General features: G+C 40.6%; 1 protein-coding gene across 10 annotated transcripts in view; it reads right to left on the minus strand.

The window, feature by feature from the left end:
* Window positions 1–1539, minus strand: part of ARHGEF11 (Rho guanine nucleotide exchange factor 11) — a 74584-nt gene extending 73045 nt beyond the window's left edge. For 9 of the 10 annotated variants that reach the window (XM_033092271.1, XM_033092266.1, XM_033092269.1 and 6 more), the window contains exon 1: window positions 283–1538. In XM_033092271.1, coding sequence (XP_032948162.1) covers window positions 283–314 — 32 coding nt within the window. In that variant the 5' untranslated portion in view covers window positions 315–1538. Of the gene's footprint in view, window positions 1–282 lie in introns of all 10 variants that reach the window. The other variant, XM_033092272.1, reaches the window with a different exon arrangement.
* Window positions 1540–15340: the final 13801 nt, after the last annotated feature.

Consider the following 15340-nt stretch of genomic DNA (forward strand, 5'->3'; position numbering starts at 1 on the left):
AAGCCGGCTGCAGGCACTTCCCCCCTCCTCGCTTCACTGTCTATTGCTTCAATTGAAGAAAAAAACCACTGACTCAGAAGACGTTTTGAACATGGACACACACAGGGAAGATAAACACACATGCCGGACAGTCCCCGCAGACCAGTGCCTGCTCCTACCTCCCCAACTCCCACTGCCCACCCAGACCCTCCTTTTGCAACCTTTGATCAAAATGCAACAAACACTCTCCCTCCCAGTGCGTCCTTAAGTAAGTATTGAAAAACCCATTATTAGCAAACCTACCTGTCTATACTCTGCGGTAACCTTACACTCATGGTTTCTCGGTGTCTCCACGGTTCCAGAGTCCTGTAGTTTTGACGTCTTGATCAGGATTGAATCCTCGCAATTTTTAAGAAAGGTGAGAGGAGGGCTTCCCAACTCGAAGACTGAATCCTCTGTCCTCCAGCTCTCAGGATCCTGGTAACTGAAGCTCCATTCTACTTCTACCAGTTAACATGGTCTCCTTTCTTAGACCCCCTTTCCCCTCCCCCCTCTTAAAAAGAAAAAGAAAAACGAAAGAAAAAGAGGAAAAACGATGACCTTAGAAACCAAAACCCAACCACAAATCTCTTCAAGGTTAGCGCTATGGGCTGAAAAAAATGAATCACAGAAAGAATATGCCTTCAAAATATCAGTCTTACTGCAAAATACAGATAAAAACCATCCTTTTAATCCAGTTTTCCCAGCTGTCCTTCTGTTGGCAAGAGAGCCTTAAGCTCCAAAGGGGGAAATTCTCTGGTCTCCAATGCTTAAAACGACAACAGATATATATGAGGGAACAACAACAAAAAAAGGATGAATAAATCCGAATTGGCACCTGAAAAAAAAAATCTTCCAGCTGATTTGCACGGTAAAAAAAAATAAATTAAACCATACAATAGTATGTACACAACAGCATTCCTTCCAAGTCCAGTGCGACCCTGGGAACCAAAATTATGAATTTCCTTTAAAAAACAAAAAAGCTTTTACATGAAAGGTTTTGAGATTCTGAAATGAGCCGATCGCACCCAAAAAAAAAAAAAATCAAAAAAAAAATCAGAGAACACCTGAAATGAAAGCTTTCTACCTTTAAAATGGTAGCAATCACCACAAAGCAGAGACCCTCTGGAAACCTCGTCCCCTTCCCTTTCCTGGAAGCGCGCCGGTTTCTGCGCCTTCCCGCCCGGGGCTCAGGCCCAGCCCGGGTTCGGCCTGCTTCGGGAGGCCGTTTCCTGAGTGGGTTCTGCTCCGCTCGTCCTCATCCAGGCTCCGGGGCCGGCCTCGCCTCCGCCCCCATGAAACGGGTTCCCGGCTCGCGTGCCGCACCGTCGCCCGGTCGCCCGGCCTGGCGGCCGCTCCTTATCCACAAGCCGGCTGAGTCCTGCGGGTTCGGTTCGGCTGGGATTCTCCTCCACACCCGCCTCCGGGCAAGTCCGACCGCCGGGCTCCCCGCCGCAGTCCGCCCTGCCTACCCGCGCGGGGCGCCGCCGACCTCGGCTCCAGCCCCGCTCGCCTCGGCGCGACCGCCGCGCTCCGGCCTGGGCGGCCGCGGGGCTCCGGGCTCGGGCGCAGGCCGGGAAGGCGGGCGTGCGGCTCCTTCCGGGCCCCTCACCCCTCGCTCGCCGCTCGCTCGGGCGCAGGCCCGGCCGGCCGCCCCTCCGCGCCCTCCGCCGTCCCGCGAGCCGTCTCCGTCCCTCGCTCGCGGGGGCGGGGCCGCAGGCTCCTCCTCCTCGCGCCGCAGCGGCGGGGACGACGGGGCGGCGGGGACGGCCTTTCTCTCAGGCGGGGCGGCCGGGCGGTGGGGACGGCTTCTCCCTCAGGCCGCGGGGACGGAGCGGCGGGGCGGCCCTTCCCTCAGGCCGGGCGGCGGGGCGGCCTCTCCTCAGGCCGCGGGGACGGAGCGGCGGGCGGCGTCTCCCTCAGGCCGGCGGCGGGCGGACCGCCCTCCCGGCCTCGCAACCCCGCGTCGGCGCGGCCTAGCCGGCCCGGTGCTGAGCGGGATCCACGGCTTTTCCCGGCGCGGCCCGCCGGCCCCGCCCCCGCCCCCGCCCGCTGTTCCCCTTTAACCGCCCTGCGCTCGCTCGAGACCTGACCTGTGTGCACCCCCCACCGGACGGGTGCCACCCCCTCCCCCGGGGCCAGGTGTCCCCCGTGCGTGCACCAGCGCCACCGCGCCGACCCACGCCGCTGCTCACGCTGCCTCCACCTCTTTGCTCATCGATTTTTCAGAAATCTGTCGCGGCCTCCTTCCCGGGTGTCAGGAACCCTGTTGACCGCCCGCCCCCCATCTCTGGGCCCCCCAGTTCTAACCCACCGACACCGCGGAGACACCCGTCGCTGTTGGTTCCGGCATCTTAACCCCCGGGCTGTGAGTGTTGGGACTCCATGGCAAAGGCCTTTCAAGGACAGTTCTGCTTTCATAACCCCCTCTCGTAGGCTCGCGGTGTCCAAATCTTTCCAAGTAACATGACATTAGTCAGAAGGTCCCCAGCGTTCTGGTTAAAAATAATATAGAAAGGAAACTGCCGCTAGGACTGGGAGGTGCTTCTGGAAAATGCCCTGCGGGCAGTGGCGCGGCTGCCGGTCCTCGGTCCACACCACCTTGTTGTCCTTGGATGGGTGAAGTGTGAGATCGTGTGTATTTACCCACACGCACACGCCAGCAGGAGGGAGCCGAGTGGCCCCTGCAGTGTTGGAAGTGGGTTTGCAGACAGCAGGAGGCAAGGGGACTAAGGAGCATCACGTGGGGCGGGGCGGGGGTGGGGGCGGACGGGACTTAGAATGATCAGGAACGTCCCCTAAACTATCCCAGGTGCTGGTTAGCCCTGAGAAGAAAGCCCCGCTGCCTTCCTTGCATCTCCACCGCACCGTGGCCGGGACTCCCAAAGACACAGGAAGTCCCAACTGCCCCCGACCTTGTTAATTCCCTTCCCATACCACCTGCACAATCGTGCTCCCAAATGTGACACTTCCTGTGGCCATAGGCCCACTACTAGTCGCCTTTTTTGTCATGCTTTCTTAACCTATGTAATGTTTTTTTAAACAGTTATTTACATGTATTTTATTACATACCTTATAAAACATGCCCAAGAGTAGAAATATTAAAAGATGGAAAGAAAGATGAAGTACGTGTGAAAAATCATACTGTTTAGTGGAAGTTAATGGCTGTCATAACGAAAAGATACTTGTCAGAGGTAGATCTAAAGGAAGAAGTGTGTCCTTGATTGCATTTATTAAATTATGGTACTTTCCAATCCCATTCATCACCGTGTTAAGGCTTTTAATTGAAGTTCAACTATTAGATTGGTGCAAAAGTAATTGCGGTGTTTGCAATTATTTTTAACCTTTTAAACTGCAATTACTTTTGCACCAAACTAATAGTAAACAAAATGCAAGTATTGACTTAGATCGTCTCCACAACCTTTTGAGTAAGTAATCATCATCCCCATTTTCAGATGGGAAACAGGCCCAGAGAGGTAAAATAAGTTGCTTAGGGTCACAGAGCTGGGAACCCACGCAGTCTGGGTCCAGAGTCTACTTAACTGTCAACCGTACTGCGTCTGTGTTACAGGCCCTATGCCAAGCATTAGGGGGAAGATAGCAGACAGGCAGGGCTTACTGAGGAGAAACGGGAGGGTGGGGCTGGAAGTAGAAGTCGGTGGTTTACTCCTCAGCCCTCCAGAGAGTTCTTTCTCCCACCTTGCAGTGACCTGCAAGTCTTACCTAGTGCTCTCGGTTCTTCGTCTTCTTTCTCAGTATCCCTGGAAATATCACCCCCAGAAATTTGCCCCCTCATCACTCTTGAGGATCTCAAGGCATTTAGTGGAAGAGGGGCTTCTCACCTTCACTCCCACTGAGGGGTGGTTTGCTTCATCTCCATCACCTCCCAGGTATGCACTCCAGCCTCCCAAGCTGATACCTTCCTGTCTTTGGTTACCCTAGAAACCAACTTTCTCCCATCAACACCCCTGTAGCTGAGACAAACTGAATAACAGGGAAGGTGCCAAGATAAATTGTAAAGGAAAATGTGTGAAAGAAAACCAGTTTTAGATTGAAGGCTAATATTTTGGGAAGTTGGATGTGTGTGTTATTTTTTTCCCCCTTGAATAAGTAAAAGTTCCCAGGATCAAATGTGAGATACAAAAAAGGTGAGATGCCAAAGGGAAGATTAAAAACAAAAAAACAGACAAAAAAAAACTTGCCCAAAGCCTGCTTTAAAAATTGAAAGAAAAGTGAAAAATGTCCTTTAAAATAAGAAAATTGACATACAATAAATTACACATACTTAAAATATACAACTTGATAAATTTTGACCTTATACACACATGAAACAATCACCACAATCAAGATAATGAATATATTTATTACCTCAAAACTTACTTTTGCTCCGTTCTAATTCTTTCCTCCCACTGGATTCCCTCCCCCCGTTGTAGTCCTTGGGTGATAGCTGATCTGCTTCTTGTTACTATAGTTTGCATTTTTTAGAATTTTATATAAATGAAATAATAGATTGTGTATTCTTTTTTGTATGACTTTTACTCAGATTCATCTATGTTGTCAGGTATAGAGTATATCAACTCATTGCTGAAGGGTATTTTTAAAATTTCAATTTCTAATTGCTTACTGCTAAGACAGAAATACGGTTATTTTCGTATGTTGATCCTGTATCCTGCAATTTTGCTAAACCCACTTATTTTGTAGATTTCATCAGACTTTTTATATAGATGATCATGTCTGAGAATAAAGACAATTTTACTCCTTCCTTTCCCATATGTATTTCTTTTTCTTGTCTTAGTGTGCTAGCTAGAACCTGCAGGGTAATGTTTATAGAACAGGTAAGAGCAAACATCCCTGTCTTGTTTCCGATCTTAGGAGGAAAGCATTTGTTTTTCCACCATTAAATATTATATTATTCATAGTTTTCTCATAGATGGTCTTCTATCATATTGTGGGTGGTTGTTTTTTATTGTTAGATGTTTGTATTTTTCCAAATTCTTTTTCTGGATTGATTGAGATGATCACATGGTTTTTCTTCTTTAGTCTGTTGATACTGTGGATTTTCAATTAACCAGTCTTGAATTTCTGGGATAAACACCACCTGGCTGTGATATATTAATCTTTTTTTGTTTTGTTTTTTTAAAGGTTTTATTGGGGAAGGGGAACAGGACTTTATTGGGGGAACAGTGTGTACTTCCAGGCCTGTTTTTCCAAGTCAAGTTGTTGTCCTTTCAATCTTAGTTGTGGAGGGCGCAGCTCAGCTCCAGGTCCAGTTGCCGTTTTCTAGTTGCAGGGGGCGCAGCCCGCCATCCCTTGCGGGCGTTGAACCGGCAACCTTGTGGTTGAGAGGACGCACTCCAACCAACTGAGCCATCCGGGAGCTCAGCGGCAGCTCAGCTCAAGGTGCCTTGTTCAATCTTAGTTGCAGGGGGCGGAGCCCACCATCCCTTGCGCAACTCGAGGAATTGAACTGGCAACCTTGTGGTTGAGAGCCCACTGGCCCATGTGGGAATCGAACCGGCAGCCTTCGGAGTTAGGAGCATGGAGCTCCAACCGCCTGAGCCACCGGGCCGGCCCATTAATCTTTTAATATATTGATTTGATTTGCTAAAATTTTGTTAAGAATTGTTACATCTATGTTCATTAGTCTGTCACTTTCTTTTCTTGTAATGTCCTTGTCTGGTTTTGAGTAATGCTGACTTCATAGAATGAGTTGGGAAGAATTCCCTTCTCTTCAATTTTCTGGAAAAGTTTGTGTGGAATTGGCATTATTTCTTCTTTAAGTATTTTATCGAATACCTTCCTCCTCCCCCCCAATGAAGCCATTTGGAGGAATTTTCTTTGTGGGAAAGTTTTAACTACAAATTAAAAAATCTTTTTCATAGGTATAAGGCTACCTGGATTATTTTTTTTCTTGAGTGAGTTTTGACGGATCCAGTCTTGTAAATAATTTGTCCATTGTATCTAAGTTGTTGAGTATATGGGCATAAAGTTATTTATAATATTCCCTTATTTTTAATATGTATAAAGCCTAGAGTGATGTCTACTCTCTCGTTACTGGCATTTGTCATTTTTTCCCTAACCAGTCTGACTATCGATGTATAAATTTTTTTTTTTTACACATAATTCATATGTTGAAGTGTAATCCCAATGTGATGGGTTTTGGAGGTGGGGTGTGAGATGTAACCAGGTCATAAGAGTGGAGCCCTCATAAATGGGATTAGTGCCCTAATAAGGAGAGGCCAGAGTAGCCAGCTCTCTCCTTCCACCATGTGAGGATACCAGAAGGTGGCCGTGGACAACGTGAAAGGGGGCTCTCACCGGAACCTGGCCAGGCTGGCACCCCGATCTTGGACTCCCAGCCTCCAAAACACACAGAGAAATTTTTATTGTTTAAGCCACCCAGTCTATAGTAGTTTTGATAGCAACCCACAGCGACTAAGATGGTTTCACTGACTTCAGTCTTTCATTCCCTCTTTGATTTAGCCCACTCTGATCTTTGTTATTCCTTCCCTTCTGCTGCATTGGGTTCAGTTTGGTCTTCTTTTTCTAGTTCCTTATGAGGTACAGGTGGACTTTTATGACTTACTTTGATCTCTCTTACTGGCTTATGGGCTGTAACTTTTGTTGCATGTTTATTTTATCACTGGCTACCTTCAAGTGATGATGTACCACCTCACACGTACTAATCGCCCAGCTTCTGTGCTGTTGTTAACATATACACATTTTACTTCTACACGTGGTGTAAATCTTACAGTACACTGTTATTTTTGCTGTAAACAATTGATTGCCTTTTAAAGAGATTTAAATAAACTAGTTGACTATATCTGGTGATCTTCATTCCTTTGTATAAATTGAAATTTTCATCTGGTACCATTCTTTCTGCTTGAAACATTTAACATTTTTTGTTGTGAAGATCTGTTAGCGATGAATTCTTTCAACACTTTTTATGTCTGAAAACATTTTTATTTCATTTTTGAAGGACATTTTTATGGGGTAAGGGGTTCTAGGTTGACATTTTTTTCTCTTTCAGTAGTTTAAAGATGTTCTGTCTTGCATTTTTTTATGATGAGAAATCTGCTGTCATCCCTATCTCCATTCCTCTGTGTGCAATGTGGCTTTCTGCCCCCTCTGGCTGTTTTTTAATGTCTTCTCTTTATCATTTGCCTTAAACCGTTGGAGTATGATGTGCTTGTAGTTTCCTTCCAGTTTCTTGTGGTTGGGGTTCATTGAGCTTCTTGGGTTGGTAGGTTAGTTTTCATTAAATTAAATTAAATTAAATATAGTCTTCATGCTTACCCATATCGTAACTCTTTCTGGCACTCTGCATTCCTTTGTGTAAATCCAGATTTTTATCTGGTATCATTCTTTCTGCCAGAAGCACTTCCTTAAATATTTCTTGTTGTGTAGGGGGTTCATTGAGCTTCTTGGATCTGTGGGATACAGTTTTCATTTAATTTGGAAATTTTTTGGTTTATTATTTCTTCAGCTGTTTTATCTATCCCCATCATCTTCCTCTCCTTTGGAGACCACTCATGTATATTAAGCCACTCAAAGTATCTATAGCTTACTCATACTCTTTTTTCAGTCTTTTTACACTTCATTTCAGATAATTCCTATTGCTATCTATAAATCCATTAGTCTTCTACTATGTCTGATTTACTGTTAATCATATCCAATATATTTTTAATCTCAGATAATGTAGTTTTCATTCCTAGAAGTTCAATTAGGTTCTTCTAAAAATCTCTTATCTATACTTAATATGCTCAGTCTTTTTTCTAGCTTCTTGAACATGTAGAATACGGTTATAACTCTTTTTGTCTATTCTATCATATGTGTCATTTCTGGGTCAGTATCAATGGATTATATTTCTCCTCATTATGGACCATAATTCCCTGCTTCTTTGCACCCCTGGCAATCTTTTACTGGACACCAGATGTGGTGAGTTTTACCTTGTTGGGTGCCAGATAGTGTTGCATTCCTATATATGTTCTTGAATTTTGCTATGGAACACAGTTAAGTTTCTTGGAAACAGTTTGACCTTTCAGGTCCTGCTTTTAAACTTTGTCAGGTGGAATCAGGACAGTATTTAGACTGGAATTGATCCCCCCACCACGCCCCCACATGCACGACTGCCCCTCTGTGTATCTATTTGATGTCCTATGAATTATGAAATCTTTCACTTTCGCTGGTAGGAACAGCCACCATTTCTGGCTCTATGTGAGTTTCAAGGACTTCTTTCTAATCTTTCAGATAGTACTTTTCTCTATCTAGGATAGTTTCCTAATTGATCTAAATAAACTCAGCTGAACACTCCAGAGATCCTGTGGACCTCTGGTGTCCTCCCTCTGTGCAGCTTCTCTCTATACCATGGCCTCTGACCTCTAGCCCCTTGGCCCCCCCCCCCGGGGCTCCCAGCATGTCCCGTGAGCTCTGGGAAACCACTAGCTCCCCCTCCCTATGCCTCTGCCTGGAATCCTTGCCCAGGAAGAAAGCTGGAGCAACTGTTGGACGGACCGCGTTTGTTTCCCATCTCCCAGGAATCACAACCCTTCACTGTCTGGCGTCTCATATCTTGAGAACTCTTGTTTCATATATTGTGTCTATTTTTTAGTTGTTTCGGTTGAAACAACTGAATTCAGTCCATCATTTCATCATTGCCCTTTATTTTCAAACTTAAACCGCCTCTCTATACTTAAAATTTGCAAACATTTTTTATTGGTGGAATTACACTTTAAAGGAAGGGTTATCTTATTACCATTTTAGAAGGGCAGAAGGGGGTGCTTTTCTCCTGTTGTGGGCTCCTGAGCCAACTCTCTGGGTTTGAATTTTGGGTCCTCCAGGTTTCAAGATTTAAGCTGTGTGACCTTGGGCAAGTGTATTAATTTATCTATGCCTGTATCTACATTAAAATGTAGATATAATAATAATACCTACCTTGTAGGGTTGTTATGAGGATTAAATGAGTTAATATTTATGCATTGCCTGACACATGGCAGGCGATTATTCAGTGTTAACTGTCCTTATGTATGAAGAGTACAAACCTGTGTGACCAGACTGGCTTAGTCTGTGTGGGCTAGCGATTGGTGGGAAGCCATGAGAAACGAGGTGGGTGAAGTGGGTGGAATACGGCTGAAGATGGGACCAGTGGGTTTAGTTGACGTAGGATGGACCAGTAAGCACACGAAAAAAATGTACCACCTCTCTAAGGAGGGTCCAAATGAAAATAAGACTCTGTTTGCTTATAAATATCAAATTGGCAAAGCATTAGAAAAATGAAATTATCTAGTGTGGAGAGGAAGAGTTCTATGCAATAGAAACTCTCACTGAGTGAATGAAGTCAAATTAATTTTTACTTTTTGGGGGACAATTTAGCAGTATAAATAAAAAGCCTTAAAGTGGACATACAGAGGGTGCCAAAAAAATGTATACACATTTTAAGAAAGGAAAAAACTATATTAAAATTGTAATAATATATACTGATAACAAAAGATGCATACAAGTCATGTGTATACACTTTTTAGCACCCCCCGTATATTTTTCCTCAGCTTTATTGAGATATAATTTACATATAACATTGCATAAATTTAAGGTGTACAACGTAATGATTTGATACATGTATGTATTATGAAATGCTTACCAAAATAAAGTTAGTTAACACATCCTTACCTCACATAATTACCATTTTGTTGTTATAGTGAGAACATTAAAAATCTGCTCTCATAGCGACTTTCAAATACACAATAAAATATTGTTAACTATAGTCACCCATGCTGTTCAGTATTCCCAGAACTTTTTATCTCGATAACTGGAGGTTTGTACCCTTTGACCCACATCTCCCAATTTCCACATCTCCCCATCCCCTGGTAACCCCTATCATACTCTCTGTTTCTATGAGTTCAATGTTTTTAGATTACATATGTAAATGAGCTCATGTGCTCTTTGTCTTTCTCTGACTTATTTCTCTCAGCATAATGCCCTTGAGGTCTATCCAGGTTGTGGTAAATGGCAGGATTTCCCTCTTTTTTATGGACGAATAATATTCCATTCTTTTGGGCAGCTCTTTTGATCCACTAATCCTCAAGGGTGTTCTCTGCAGCAGCATTATTTATACTCATTAAAAATTGGAAAAATGCCTGACAATGTGAAACAATTGAATTACAGCCCAGCTATATTCTGGATGATTATTAGGTATCTCAATTTTGTAAAAGAAAACAAGAAATACAAAAATATTTCTACACACACACACACACACACACACACGCACACAGACGGCTGTTAGGCAACACATCCAAATGTTAATATTATTTCTGGGTATTGGAATGACCCAGTTCCGATGGGGGGATTTCCCACACCAAGCAATTCTCCAGCACCAGCTGGGTACTATAATTCATTCCATCGGACACTGTTGTAAACATGGATGTACACAGAGCTGCTTTAGGATGGAGTGAAAGCTGCCGTGCCACAGGGACCGCCCTTACACGTCTGGGATGGTAAAGCAGTACACAATGAGCTCCGGACGGGGCCAATGCAACGCTACACCCCAAAGATGACAAGAAAGCAGTTATTATGACTACTGGACTGAAAAAATTTTAAATTATTTAGAATTAACATTACTATGTTAGCTTTTCTGCACCAATAGCAATGCCTTCCTTCTATATGGAATTGTTCCCCTGCCCCCTCTCATAAATACCCACTGCCTTTGTCTCTGCATCGGAACACTATTTGGGCTCCTGCCTGAATCAGTGCTTCCCAAATAGCTATTCTTATTGATCTCAAGTAAATGCTTGTTGCCTCTCACTTTGAAAGACCTTTTAATTTAGGTTACCACATCTGGTGTCGTTGAACAAGGTCTAAAGTGGCCTCACCTTTATTGCCTGGCCTGCACTGGAACCAGGTATGGTACCTACAGAGCCTCTTTTGTACTTGCTGCTTCCATGGAGTGCCCTCTCCCCAACGGTGAAGCCCTCTTACATTTGCGCCTCCCTCCTTCATTGGTTGAGTTCAAATGCCTTTACATGAGATAAGCATTTTTTTTCCCCTCCTTCAAGGTGGGGGTGATTGCCCCAGGTGCCGGCATGTGGTGGGACTTTGATTTCCAGTGGGTGAGTATTCAGTTAGTGGCATGCCTTTGTTTCCTTTTCTTGTCCCTGTTATGTTGTTTATTATAAGGAGAGGAATTCAAACCTCTTAGGCACAATAAAATTCATTCTTTAATTGATAAACAGAAGTTTGTAAAAGGCAAAGTAATTTTGGCAGTAGGTACTTAGGTACTTTAAAATTTCTTACTGTTTGTCCTGTCTGTAACCTGATGAGATATTTCAAAGAATTCAGTAACTCAGTGATCAGAAATTTGACCTCATAGCTTCCAGGGTCTTCCTACAGCTATTAGAAATGTAAACAAAATCTGCAGCAGCCTGAGACTAAAAAAAAAAAAAAAAAAAAAAAAAAAGCCAAAGGAAAGGAAAAGAAAAATGGGAGAAGAAAAGCAGTTCCCTTGCCTCAGCAGCCCCCCATCTCCTTAAAAATTGTTTCTCAAAGACAAATACAAATTTTTAAAGTTTAGCAATCTGAGTGAATAAACTTAACTGATTTCAACTGCTATAAATTAATGGGGTTTTGCTGTACCTGTTTCACGGCTAAAATTTTTTTGAATGAAATTATTAGGTCTCTGGTGTGTCTGTCTATATATGTGTATCTATGCCTACCTCCAAAGGAAGTTATTAGAATCGGTTTATAGAAAGAGCGCTGTTACATTGGCTTAAAGAAATTAAGTGCTTATATAAAATTAAGAAAAATAAGAGAAACTAACCCAAATGCTATTCAGGATCATATGGTCTAGGAAAATATTTAATATTAAAGCTACTTTAAATTTAGTTTAATTAAAACAGACTTGTCTTTAAAAGTTATTAACATTTAATATAATATTTTGATTTTATCTGGTTTTATAAAAACATAACTTCCTATTATCTTTGTTACAGGGTATGTCAACAAGAAAAGCCTGGGATAATAATTGTCTTTGTCTGTGTCTCATAAAATTTTCATGAATAATCTAAATATAATTATTGAGAATTAATAAATAGATATAAATAGAATAAAAGGGTTTTTGGTGAAAGTTTTCAGTAATAATTGTTTTATGGTATGTGTACTTTAAAATAGCTTCCCAAATCTTTTGGTAACTTGAAAACTTAGAGTTTTACTAACTTAAATTAAAAGATGAAAATTATTGACTATCTAGATCATTTCCAAATAAAATAAAAACGGAAACATTAATTGCTAAATGAATCTAAGTTTTCCTACTTTGGGCTTCTTAATACAGAGAAACTAAATACTGGTATATTTAGGTCATATTTGTGTTTTGTTGAGGAAGCATATATTTTTAAAACTTATGAAATATAATTGCCAGGCAGGGAGCCCATGTTTCTAGGGGTTATAAAATGTGTTCATGAATTTGACAGTCTGAAGAATAATTGCTTACTTTTGGTTGTCACTAAAATTGGAGTTTTTAAGGATTAAGAATTCTAATTAATATAGAAAGAATTAATATGTGTTTTCAATATAAAATGGTATAAAGTATGGAGAAATGCTTTCATTCAGGGAAATAAAAATAATTTGGTCCTGGTTGTTTCAGAATGAAAAGAGTAAAAGAGAGAAAAGAGAATTTTACCTCTTATAATTAAACTGTCTAAAGTTAAATTGTTATTATACGGGTTTTAAAATTAAATTAAGCTTTAATTTTAATTATGTGCTTATGTAAAGCTAAAACTTACTGTTATTTCTCTGCTAAAAGAACAAAATTTTCCTATACTATTGGTATGCTCTTAACAAGAAATTATAAAGGGAAAACAAAGATATTATGTTTTATTTAAAGAATTTCTTGTACTCTTTATCACAAGGTCTTTAATTACTTCAGTAAACTGAGTCTTTTTAATATTAAAGAGCTAAAATTCTGCTTACAACATGTAACCTTCTGTATTTGTCTTTGAAATCTCTTATTGTCACTTTGGTTAAATGGATCATTGTTATTTTATTAAATATTATTCCATAATGACCTATAATTTTATTTGAACAAATGTTTTAAAACTTTTGATATGTTTGACAGACTTCCTAAGATTCAAAATTAGAGTCATTTTCTTGACCTGAGATTTTTAAGAACTTTGGAATTTTTCAGAAAGCTCATTAAAACACCTCAAAGATTTGTTCTCTCTTTCTCTTTATAAATGAGATCAGGAATAAATCAAAAGATATCTTGAGCCAAATGAAAATTAAAACACAACGGCTCAAAAAAAGAAATCTATGCGACACAGCCAACGTAGTTCTAAGAGGGCAATTCATAGCAATAGAAGCCTACTCAAGAAACAAGAAAAATCTCAAATAAACAATCTAATGGTATACATAAAGGAGCTAGAAAAAGAACAACAACAAATCCCAAAGTAAGTAGAAGGAAGGAAATAACAAAGATCAGGGTGGAAATAAATGAAATAGAATCTAAAACAGAAACAATACAAAAGCTCAGTAAAACTAAGAGCTGGTTCTTTGAAAAGATAAACAACATGGATAAACCTTTAGCCAGACTCATCAAGAAAAAGAGAGCACCCAAGTAAATATAATAAAAAATGAAAGAAGAGAAGTAACAACTGACAACACAGAAATACAAAGGATTATAGGAAAATACAATGAACAATTATATGCCAACAAATTGGAAAACCTGAAAGAAATGGATAAATTCCCAGAAACATGAAATCTTTTAAGACCGAGTCAAGAAGAAAGAGAAAATCTGAACAGACATATACTACTAATGAAATTGAATCAATAATCAAAGAACTCCCAACAAACAGAAGTCCAAGACAAGATGGCTTCAAAGATGAATTTTACCAAACATTCAAAGAAGAATTAAAACCTATCCTTCTCAAAGTATTCCAAAAAATTAAAGAGAAGGGAAGGCTCCCAAGTGCATTTTATGAAGCCAGGATTACCCTGATATCAAAACCAGACAAAGACATTACAAAGAAGGAAAATTATAAGCCAATATTTTTGATGAACATAGTTGTAAAAATCCTCAACAAATATTAACTGAATTCAGAAATATATTAAGAAGATCATACATCATGATCAAGTGGGATTTATTCCCAGGATGCAAGATTGGTTCAATATCCACAAATCAACGTGATACACGACATTAACAAAATGAAAGATAAAAATCATGATCATATCAATAGATTCAGAAAAAGTGTTTGACAAAACCAGCAAATATTTATGATTAAAAACTCTCAGCAAAGTGGGAGTAGAGTGACCATATCTCAACACAATAAATGCCATATATGACATCCCACAGCTAACATCATACTCAGTGGTGGAAAGCTAAAAGCATTCTCCTTAAGATCCTGAACAAGACAAGGATGCCACTTCTTCCAATTTTATTCAACCTAGTATTGGTAGTCTTAGCCACAGCAATCAGACAACAAAAAGAAATAAAAGCCATCAAATTGGGAAAGAAGAAGTAAATCTGTCATTATTTGCAGATGACACAATAGTATATATATATATAGACCCCTAAAGATTCCACCAAAAAACTGTGAGAACTGATAAATGAATTCAGTAAAGTAGCATGATACAAAATTAATATTTAGAAATCAGTTGCATTTTTGAACTCCAATAATGAACTATCAGAATGAGAAATTAAGAAAAAATTCCCATTTACAATTGCATCAAAAAGAATAAAATACCCACAAATAAATTTAACCAAGGAGGTTAAAGACTGTATTTGGAAAACTATATGACATTGAAGAAAGAAATAGAAGATACAAATAAATGGAAGCATATACCGTGCTCATGGATAGGAAGAATCAACATTGTTAAAATGTCCATACTACCTAAAGCAATCTACAGGTTCAGTGCAATTCCTATCAAAATTCCAATGACATTTTTCGCAGAACTGGAACAAATAATTCTAAAATTCATGTGGAACCACAAAAGACCCTGAATAGCCAAAACAATCTTAAGAAGAACAAAGTTCATATCATGTTACCAGATATGAAACTGGACTACAAGGCTATAATAATCAAAACAGCATGGTACTGGCATAAAAAGAGACAGTTAGATCAATGAAACAGAATACAGGGACCAGAAATAAATCCACATGTATAATGGTCAATCTATGACAAAGGAGGCAACAATATACAATGGGGTAAAGACAGTTTCTTCAATAAATGGTGTTGGGAAAACTGGACAGACACATGCAGAAAAATTAAACTAGACCACTTTTTAAATGCTGTATACAAGAATAAACTCAAAATGGATTAAAACCTTAAATGTAAGACGCCAA

This window comes from Rhinolophus ferrumequinum, chromosome 22, assembly GCF_004115265.2.
Source record: "Rhinolophus ferrumequinum isolate MPI-CBG mRhiFer1 chromosome 22, mRhiFer1_v1.p, whole genome shotgun sequence".
Lineage (NCBI taxonomy): Eukaryota > Metazoa > Chordata > Mammalia > Chiroptera > Rhinolophidae > Rhinolophus > Rhinolophus ferrumequinum.